Below are 10519 nucleotides of genomic sequence, written 5' to 3' on the forward strand. Positions count from 1 at the left end.
GTCTATCGCATTTGAGAGTTTTTCAAACAAATCTGAAGAGACATCTCTCATGAGTTGCAGGGAACGTCAGTCAGATAAATTGGCTTCAGCTGTTTTTCAGATGGTTTACCCTTGCAAACCACTACTGTGCATCAGCATGTAAAATATGTACCTACGTTTACAAATTTTCAATTACGTAATCAACATAACCACACTAGAGCGAAAAAAACTGTTTTCGAGTCTTTCGACTTTCTCAATTGCTAGAGGGCTATGATTCAGTGGTTATTTACATGAAAAAGGAATAAAAAACTGGAAAGTAGAGTTGACTTGTGAATTTTGTTGATCCGAGGCGAAGCCGAGGTCAATAAATACACGAAAACGAGACGTTTCAACTTTTATCCAGAGTTTTGCAATAACATTTTTTGTCATGTGGGCGTCGAAAGTTCATGAAATTCGATGAAGAGAGCGATTTTCGACCCGTAAGCATGTAAAATATATTTCTGATTCAACGTGTAAGAAAGAACACACTTCAAGCATGAGTGGTAGTTTAAATAAGTTACTGCAAAAATAAACAATGTCATAAAAAATTGGACTCTATTTGTCAGTTGTAGACTATGATCACTTTTGCTTGAAGTGCGTCGGTGATATCCAATCGTCAGCAATGCATTGGATTGCCTACTAGTACTAACAAGGCAATTTTTTCAAACTTTCCACAACTCAAAACAAGTTTTGCACAATAACGTTCAAATCTATTATACCCCCATCCAAAGGCTTGACAAAAACAGCGCAGAGAACAATAATAAAATTCATATCAGTTTCGCTGTTCGATTTGTTACGTTCTCTCGTCAAAAATTGTAAAAAAAAACTTTTAAAATATTGTGCGAAATGAATTCTCAATCGAAGTGGAAGGTTAATTAATTAAATATATTTGCTAATTGAGTGTAAATTTTGATAACCAGCCAAACAATTGATTTTTTTAGGAAATGAACGGTAGCTGCAAAGAAAGCAGCACGCCTGCGAAATTGGACAACACGATGCTCGAGAATGAAGCTGTGTTTTGCGTAAATATTACGTTCCAATTTTTATGGAACTCATTTTCTACTATTCCATAACTGTTAAATGGGTTTCAAGTGTAGAAGTGCAGCAAGTTTTAGAATTGTGACCTTTAATCACATTGTCTGGAGCTAACAAGAAAATGATTTGAAATTTCAGAAGAAATCTGCTGGTTCGATCAATGCAAGACACTCATCATCTCGTCATTTTCAACCAAATATTTTGACAAATCACAATTCAATTCAACCATTGAGACAATACTACAAACCGACCTATCACCCACCATCTATGTCACAAAGCACTGTGGTAGGTGCTAATGTTTCCGCATTCATTGAGATCTTTTACTACTTTTTCATTGTACTTTATTATCGTAAGGTGTCGTCACGAATGCAAAACCGTGACGATGTTGAAAATTCATTTTACCGAAACTCGTCCATATTTACAAGCAGTGACGGTGTAATCCATATTTCGCTACGCCACGGAATACAGTAAGCTAATCCATTTAGAGTTAGGAATTGTGACTACTCTCTTTTTGACTTTTGCGTGTGTTTATACAGAATTGATGTAACTGTTGACAATTCCTTTCGCTTGACGAGCAATGCTGGTCAGATCGTTATAGCGCTTTCGAACACAGGCCAAGAATCCGCAATTAAGCATACAAATGGAATGGTTTTGCAGATTAATAACACGGTGCAAATCGTTACCACCGATCTAAGTCAAAACCCTAAAAATGCGTATGTTACCAAATCAGAATTTACTAGATATGTGCGCCGATCAATTTTCGCTGATCGCCTCGGCATGATTTCGATGCAAATTCAATCAATAGTCGACGCAAAATGATGTCATTTTTAACAAAAAAATCGGTGCCAGTCGGCGCATATATCTAGAATTTACCGATGCTCTCGGCACATTCAATAAGCAAATGTTTCGAATCTTAATTAGGAGATATGCGACGATGAGTGGCAATGACATTACCTTTACGAACGGCGTATTGGTTGAACTGGAAGCTTTTACATTGGATCCGATTGGAACTAGACAAAGTGACAACCATTTTACTAAGCTGACTCATGACAGCACTTCCGCTGTGTTTTTCGGGTAACTGACTGGTGTGCACTATGTTTGATTTTTATTTTAAATTTAATTTTAATTCAATCAGAAAATCCAAGCATGGACCTGGATGCAATGAAGAAGCATTGCATTTCATTCGAAAAGCATCTGTTAAAAAGTGCACTGACGATGGAATGGACGTGATAACAATTAACGATTTCCGAATCTGGCAAATGAAAGACGGGCTTGTCACGTAAGTCTCATTTTTCTTGATTTCTTTCCACCTTCTTAAACATTGTATACTTTCAGGGTGGCGCGAATGAGTTTGCCATTCAAAATACGTGCAAGTCCAATGAATTCTTCATTCACATTATCAACGTCGCACATACATTGTACAGCATCTTCACAGCACTCATCACATCTTTTCGTAAGGTTTGTATGCGCAAGAGTTCGATGATTAGAATATTACACAATTCACATTGTATCGATGACAGTAAGTAAGACAGATTAGGTCCAAGATCAACGAAGAATCAAGTAGTCTTCAGTTAGAGTCTTCTTCACAAAGTCAACAGAATGCATGACTTGAAATCTTTTGCAAGAACTACTCACAATACAGCCATCCCATCATTTTCAAAATTAGCGTAAGATTGAGTTTGATCGAACCCCAATCGGCAATCTTAGCGTAGGCCCATGTGTTCTACAAATGGTAGTGTGCCAGTGAGTAAGATAGAGGTTGTTAATTACTGTAGATTATATCGAACCCGTCAAAATTTGTATGGTAATTTAACTGAGTCCGATGTGTGACAGTCTTTTTGGCATTCTATTCAAACACTCTAAAGAATGAGTTCACAAAATGGTTAGGAAATCGAGCTATATTAAAATTGTTGTGGTCCTTAAATGGAACTAATACACGCACGACAGTCTAAAGAATGCAATGGTTTGAAAGGTCTTTGCCAGTAGACCTCAGAACAGGCCTCAGATAGTCTCGAGCTACATCTAGTTGCTGGTGGAAGATCTTTAAAGGTAGAAAAGGTTGTTTTTTAGACAAATTTTTTGGCCGCTAAATGTGAGCGATGCAGGTGAGAGTGGGCTCGTTGGAAAGCTGAGGTCAAGTACTTTCAGGTCATGCTAGGATTGAGAACATTCATTGATATATGTTAAAAATGTACAAAAAATTTCGAAACCAGTGTGAGCTTCAGACATTTCTGGGTTGGTACTGATGACGGTTATTGTGAACCTAACATTCTAGTTATAGCGTACATTATCTAAGCTTTCCATTGATACCTCATTTGCAGTGCTGGTGATTGCCCACATAACAGATTTTTATGTTAGTACACCCGCTACTCGTAAAATTCACCAGCAGGGGGAACTGATGGGGAAGGGTTGTATATTGGACTGAGAGCCGATCAGAACAATTTTTGTGAATTTCAGAACTGAATAATTCTGAAAAAATTCTAAATTTTTACGGAACTTTTCTAGAATTTTCCAGAATTAAAATTCTCAAAAATAGGACCTAAGGATGATTTACCTTGCTTTTGTAATATGTAAATTGAGGTTTCTTATATTCTCCAAAAGAAAAGAAAACTTTCAAAAGTCTGAAACGGAAAAATCGGCAAAAACAGCTGAAGAGACTTATGGATTTTCACTAACCGTTTCCATAAGGTTAATAGATAAAGTTTAATCAATCCACATCGTAAAATAACACAAAAAGTTAGAAGGTCAAACTTTTCAATAAATTTTCCTTTTCCAGATCCCAAGACCAGTCAATGCACTATGACGGCAAGAACTTTGTTGTTCGCTACAACGGAAATTCAGCTGGTTTCGATAAAAATGATTTTCTATTTGTCTATTGAGAAAAACAATAATGTTAACACGTTCCAAGTATATTGTAATACGTAAAGTTCATTACGAATTGTCCCAAGAAAAATGCGTTAATTATCCGTTATATAATTAATAACTTTCTGATTAACCACATTCTATTTGAAATATTTAAATTTGGACATTTTGCAACGCAAAAATGATGCTAATAAAATTTTTGTTTTGTATTTAACCCTTTGTTGCATTTTTCGTTTTTAATCAACGCACTTCAAGTAACTTCTAGTGACAGCTGCCAAACTTTGGATGACATTTTTTCCATATCTTTTTACGGAGCCAAGATTTGATTCACTGTCCAGTTTCAGTACTCTATTTAGAGTACCACTCATGCGTCAAGTGCGTTGTTTTAATACAGTTCATCTGTTATCGTTAACAGCGACAAAGACCAGTAAGCTCGTTACTGTTCATACAGAGCTTAATTGAAGTTAAACGAAATGAATGAAAAGAATTCGCATCCATTCGAGATTATGATTATGCTTTTACCGTCAGTGGAAGGTTAACAGTGAATAGACACGAAAAATGGGTCGATATACCGGGAAGTAACCACCACATCATGTGAACATTGTTTGATCGATTACATAATATAAGTCTAGGCAACACAAAAACTCTATTTTGCATCGGAATTTCAGTTGGAAATTTCTATTTACCGAAAATGCCTCTACGTCGGGCACAAATAAATTCTGTTAAGGTGGTTTTCATTTCATTGAATTACGGTGCTGCAATTTCACAAAGTATTTTGGATATGATTTCAGAATTCGTATATGGAAAGTATTCGTTCCGATGCAAATACTGTATGCCAAAATCAATTTATTGCTATCACGGACCGGCGAGTGAAGTCTGGAAAAGCACAAAGCCTGGTATATTCTATTGATTATTTATTGTTCATATTATGCCTTCTTTGTTAACCGATTAATTACTTTGCCTTTCATTACTGTGTGCGAACGGCATAATAGTGGTTGATTATGTAAAATTGCAATTTTAATCATTCTAAATCCTGAAATATGTTGAACATTTAGCTAATGTGTGTAATAATTTCATTAGACGTGTATTCGGATTAGGTGAATTCAATAAATTCGGATATTAGCTTTAGCTTTTGACATCATAAAGCGTGTGCATCGCTATTCTTGATACGTTTTATGGGCGGAAATACAGTTCAAATTAGAATGTATTATACACACATTCCCAGTATTCCATGTATTCACCCCATCCACCCTCGTTTCAGGCTAAGCAGTTGAGCCGGTCTAAAGAAGAAAGTCTCCAACAGAAGAGGGAACGGTTGGTTAAAAACAAACTTTTTATCGGAAAACCTAAAAATTCTTTTCCAATTTTAATTAGCCTCCGAGATCTTTTATCCACGGAAGCAACACTGTACGAACAAGAGCTTGTTGACAACCACAGAAACAAAACTGAGGAAAATTTTAAATCGCGAGAGAATCGACTATTAGGTCTAAAATCGGAAAGGGAAAGGCAGCGGCTGAAATTCGTAGAGGAAATGAGGGTGCAGCGACTAATGTTGGTGGTCATTTGTTGTTAATCATTTCTCCTACCACATTTTACCTTATCCCAAAACATTTAGAAACAGTTGCGATGAAATCCGACCGTACCTCAGACAGAAATTGCAAGATGAATGTAAAAATTGCCAACAGCTACAAATTTTCGATAACACCTTGAAAAAAGCTGAAGAACTTGATCGGGAACGTTTATGGGATGAAGTTCAGAAACAGGTTTTCAATCAAATGGTAAGTCAGTAGACTTTATATTTCACCTACAAGTGACCGATGATAGTTAGTAATACTGTCGAATTTAGACACAGAGAGAATTCGACGAATTCCTAGTCAGTCGGAACCGAAATTTGAACGACCAGCAATTTTTACGAAAGCAAATGTTGGAGAAAAACGAAATTCGTGATCAGGTTGAATATGAAGCTGACACGATGCATTGCGGAAAAGTGTTTGGCGATGAGCCTAGCGAACAGGATCTATTTATGGAAAACAAAAGGAAGCAAATTCAGTTAGCCCAGGATCTATTGGTTAGATATATTGATAAGAAATTCGTGTGCGGCTAAATCACCAACTCAATTTGTAGGCACAACAAGCAGAAAATGATCGGACCAAAAAGACAATTAGGGAGGGGGAAATTCTGCATGACTTAGCAGCGATTGATAAAATCACAAATGAATTGAGAATAGAAAAGCAGAACGCGCGTATGGAGAAGGTAACTCAATAATTTTTTTTTACAAATTCAAGCCCTTAAAGTACGTAAGCGTATCCTGTCTCTGCTGTTCCTTTTCAGTTGCTTGAATAACCCAAATCTATCTAACTCACTCTCCAATTTGTTGCGAAAGAGAGAGTTAGATAGATTAGTCATTCAATCCACTGTCGTATTGTCTAGTTATGCTAATCTGATCTATTACTTCACTGGTTTAAACAATCATTTCCCTACGCAATAACAGCCAGAGTTAATCGCTTATTTTACTTATAGCCGTCGATATTATCCGTTTCTGAAAAGATTTCGATTCGATTAACATTATTTCAGAGACAAAACATGAAAGAAAGTTTACAATTTCTTGGTTACATGAAAAAAATGGAGGAAAACAAGACCAAGGTTGAACGGGAAAGGGACAGTCTTACCGAAAGCATGCACAGCGGAAAGACCAACGAATATTTGAAGAATCGAAATTATTTCACTCAACAGCGAGATGAGTTTTACAAAGTAAAATGCGAGAGTAGGACTTTTTCGTCTATTGATCTGTTGGTTTTCTCGGTTCTTTACAGAGCATTTACGAAGAACGTCGGAAACAAATTGTGGTTAGAAGGCGACAAATGCTCGAAGAAAAAAGCCAAAGAAATAATGAGATTATTGAGGCTGCCGAAATGTTTGCTAACAGTGCGTACATAGAAAGGGAATTGCGTAAAGAGAAAAAGAATGACCGGTTAAAATATGGTCAGGAGTTGAGGGCTCAGAGCAATTACGAGAAATTGGACAAGGTAATGAAGGCACGGTTTTTACATATTCGTGGTGGACGGTATATTTTAGGCAATGTCGCGAGTTGTAGCCCGAAAAAAGGAAGGGCGTCAAGCGGAAGTGCCTAAAATTAACCGTCCTCAACAGATGCGTATGCAAGTTTTCATGCTGAGGGCTTCAATTACGAGAAATATTCCTAATTTTGTGTCCAAGGCATGAAAAATTGATTGACGTTCTGCATAACGTTCTGGTTCCCCACCACTCGTCCGGTACTTTGTTAATATTTTGATGCTACTCACCAGGACTCAAATTGTTTTTCACTTAAAAATGTTTGTCTGATTCTTAGCTTAAGGCTGCAACTTCTTCTAATAAATTAACGGAAATCATAGCAAAGGAGGAAGCCCACAAAACGGAGTTGATAAAAAATAATCTCGGACGCATGCACGAAATCTATCCGGTGCATCCAAACTTCCAGGCCATTTTGAACTCCAAAAATTGATGGACGAACTCAGCAATCAAAACACATGTTCTTCGTGTGCTCATACAACATTTTCAACTTAAATTTATTGAAATGATTTTTATATCGTCGTAAGGCTTGTCCGTTTTGGGATTGGTCTTTGAATTACAAATGTTTTGACACACTTCCATTCCTTTGATGACGCGACCGAACACCGTATGCTTATTGTCCAACCAAGGCTATAAATGAAGAACAAAATTCGTTGATAAAACTGTAATTAAGCGAAAGGATAAATAAATTGTGGTTCACACTAACCGTGGGCAATACAGTTATAAAGAATTGACTTCCGTTTGTGTTTGCTCCTGCGTTCGCCATACTAACGGTATATGGTCGATCATGTTTTAGCGTCGAAACGAACTCGTCCTTAAAATCTCCGCCCCAAATGGACGTGCCACCCGTGCCAGTTCCTACGATAAATTCGATTAACAACACAAATCGAGAAAGAAAAATCGACAAAAACACCGCCAACCTGTAGGATCACCAGTTTGTATCATGAAACCTTTGATCACACGATGGAAAATGTGATTGTTGTAGTAACCATTCTTGCTGTGGACGCAGAAATTTTCCACGGTTTTCGGACATTCGGATGCGAATAGTTTCATGTGAATGTCTCCATGAGTGGTGTGTATGGTTGCCGAATTGTAGATACGTTGGACACCTTTTAGGGGAAACAATTTGAACAGTTAATGATCAAGTTAGATGTTAGGTGAGTAGAACACAACGACCAAATGCTTAGTCTATTAATATCAAATCTCAAAGTGACGACACAAGTACCTTCTTCTTAGGTGGATGGAGGCAATAGCAAAAATGAATAAATTCTTAGATCATAATACGATTCCAAAGCATTAAAAGCAAAAACAAACCTTGTCCTTCAGGTACAGCAATAATGTCTTCTTTGGATGGTTTCTCGTTGAACACATCTCTGTCGATATCCTGTAAGTCTGATGGTAACCGTCTTGAGTACAAATAGAATCGCTGCTTTCTGAAAGGCACAAACGGCTGTGGAATTTCGTCACAAAAATACTAATTTTAATTCACATTACTTGTATGCTGTGCAAAATATTGTTGGATCACTGCTCTGCGACTGAAGCGTTGGATTGTGTGACGCCTCTTGCTCGAGTGTTATTGCTGCCTTCGATCGTTTCGCTCGACCCTAAAATCAAATTTTACAGTCACGTCTACTTCACTGATAATGAAAAACTGGAAAGGGATGTCTCACCTGAAACAGTGCAACATGTAAAGGTCGCAAATTGTCGCCCTTTCCAATGATCTGAACGCATCGATTGGTTGTTATGTTGACCATTTTTACCCCGACCATTGTTGAGTAAATTATAAAATGTCCGCTGCAGTCGAACACAATGTTCGAGTGAACCAAGGAATCTGATTTTTCTAGATCCCTTTCGTTAGCCATTCTGAAAACAATTATGTAAAATTAGGCTGCAACATTGTGAATAGGACGAGTGGTGGATTTCTACCTTCGTCCAAATTCCATGTTGGGAATCGCTTGATTCGTATGCTGCTTGTCGGAGTAACGGGCTAGGGTTTCATCGAATACACGAATCAGTTTGCCGCTGAGGAATGTGAAGACACGGACCTACAACGTATGGGCAATGGGCACTATCAGTAAATTATTTACGATTAAAGACTATCAGGATAAAGCCATACTTTCCGGTCTGTAGAGAGAGTTGCAAATTTTTTCCCATCGTTCGAAAAGGCCAGGCCACTAACAATCGTCTTGCTTTTAGCGAATTCATACAAGCCTAGGAGTAAATTGTGAGAAAAAAAACGAAGAGACGACAAGATCTCAACTTCTTACTCGTATCCAACTTTGATTCGAATGACACCAACTTCGATGGGAATTTATAGTCCTGTTTGGGACCAGTCCAGTACTCTAGAATTCCTGCTTGATCGACAGAGACAACCACATCAAATGTTACATTGTACCGTATCATACAAACGGGTTTCGTATGGAGTTTTTCAAGAACGTGTAGAGGAGTGCTGGTTCCTTGGCCATCGTAGATGTAAATCTTTGCCGAATCGTGGTCGGATCTGAAGAGAATTGTTTTTGTTCAATACAATAGATTTGAGCCAATTTTGTGAAATACTTACACAGCTATGCTTGCAATGGCATCGCCTGCCGAATGTATCCACTCAGCGCACATTGGAATATAATCCAGTTTGATCATGTTTATCATATCAAAGTTGATGACATCAAAAACCTTCATACTTTTGTCGGCTGAAGCTGTGGCCAGATACGTTCCATTCGGATTTGTTGTTAGCGCATTGATCGGTTCTGTAAGAAAATTTTACATTTTAAGTAAATTTACCCAAAATTTGACACCGTTTGATGCACAAAGTCAACACTTACGCAAATGACTTCGGAAATGCTTGACAAATTCAATTCCCTCCTCCATTTTCTTCCAAAATTTGACGTGACCATCAATGCTAGCTGTTATAACGAAATCCGTTTTCGTCACCACGATATGAGTGATCACATCGCGATGCATGTAGCTCTTTTCGTAGCACTCTGAACTGGGCAGATTTTCCAAATAAAGTTTTTCGTAATGGAGCACTGAAATTGAACGATTTCCACTTCAGTGTTAAGAGTATTTTTCAACACTAATTTATCGACAGACATACCCTTCTTCTTTTTGGCAGGAGCAGCAGCGGCTTCGGTAGGCATAGGACCAATCCATTCGTCATCGGATTCGGCCGGTTCTTCTGCATCATCGTTATGCTGTCTTTTTTTTGATGTACTTTCATCCGCCTTCTCATCAGGCTCTTTCGGATCATCGTCTGGTTGTATTTTTTTGGACGTACTTTCATCCACCTTCTCATCAGGTTCTTTCGGCTCATCGTCATGCTGTTTTTTTGGAGATGTACTTTCCTCCACCATCTCATCAGGACTGTCTTCGCTGCTCGTGCTGGAACTATCTTCGGATTCACTTTCACTCATTTTTCTGCTCTTCAAATTAGAATTTAGTCGGAAAAAGGTTGCTAAACGTTTTTTTTTATAAATCTCGCACAGCCCGCACAACTGTCAGTGTGTCAAACGGAATGTCATATTTCGAAAGGCTTCCATTC

The 10519-nt window shown here is 37.8% G+C and overlaps 3 protein-coding genes across 4 annotated transcripts; 2 read left to right on the top strand and 1 right to left on the bottom strand.

The window, feature by feature from the left end:
• Nucleotides 1-695: 695 nt before the first annotated feature.
• LOC119077054 lies at nt 696-4134 on the top strand. The gene is made up of 9 exons (XM_037184188.1): nt 696-888; nt 960-1040; nt 1192-1338; nt 1408-1520; nt 1590-1766; nt 1975-2127; nt 2189-2332; nt 2389-2511; nt 3830-4134. The coding sequence occupies exons 1-9, from the start codon at nt 865-867 to the stop codon at nt 3930-3932; spliced, it is 1065 nt and encodes a 354-aa protein (XP_037040083.1). The 5' UTR covers nt 696-864; the 3' UTR covers nt 3933-4134.
• Nucleotides 4135-4533: 399 nt separating this feature from the next.
• On the top strand, nt 4534-7689 carry LOC119076600 (cilia- and flagella-associated protein 53-like). The gene is made up of 10 exons (XM_037183459.1): nt 4534-4642; nt 4707-4811; nt 5177-5229; nt 5290-5466; nt 5531-5693; nt 5762-5983; nt 6040-6168; nt 6490-6666; nt 6729-6941; nt 7265-7689. The coding sequence occupies exons 1-10, from the start codon at nt 4607-4609 to the stop codon at nt 7415-7417; spliced, it is 1428 nt and encodes a 475-aa protein (XP_037039354.1). The 5' UTR covers nt 4534-4606; the 3' UTR covers nt 7418-7689.
• Nucleotides 7448-10502, bottom strand: LOC119076188 (peptidylprolyl isomerase domain and WD repeat-containing protein 1). 2 transcript variants are annotated; one of them, XM_037182861.1, is made up of 12 exons: nt 10076-10488; nt 9804-10007; nt 9545-9728; nt 9252-9484; nt 9101-9195; nt 8911-9029; nt 8655-8847; nt 8479-8588; nt 8299-8417; nt 7905-8093; nt 7691-7842; nt 7448-7614 (listed from the first exon to the last, which is right to left on the bottom strand). In XM_037182861.1, the coding sequence occupies exons 1-12, from the start codon at nt 10389-10391 to the stop codon at nt 7471-7473; spliced, it is 2058 nt and encodes a 685-aa protein (XP_037038756.1). In that variant the 5' UTR covers nt 10392-10488; the 3' UTR covers nt 7448-7470. The 2 variants fall into 2 exon arrangements, with proteins under 2 accessions (XP_037038756.1, XP_037038755.1); XM_037182860.1 differs by having other exon boundaries at nt 7449-7614; nt 7905-8096; nt 10076-10502.
• Nucleotides 10503-10519: the final 17 nt, after the last annotated feature.

Source organism: Bradysia coprophila, chromosome III (genome assembly GCF_014529535.1).
Source record: "Bradysia coprophila strain Holo2 chromosome III, BU_Bcop_v1, whole genome shotgun sequence".
Taxonomy (NCBI): domain Eukaryota; kingdom Metazoa; phylum Arthropoda; class Insecta; order Diptera; family Sciaridae; genus Bradysia; species Bradysia coprophila.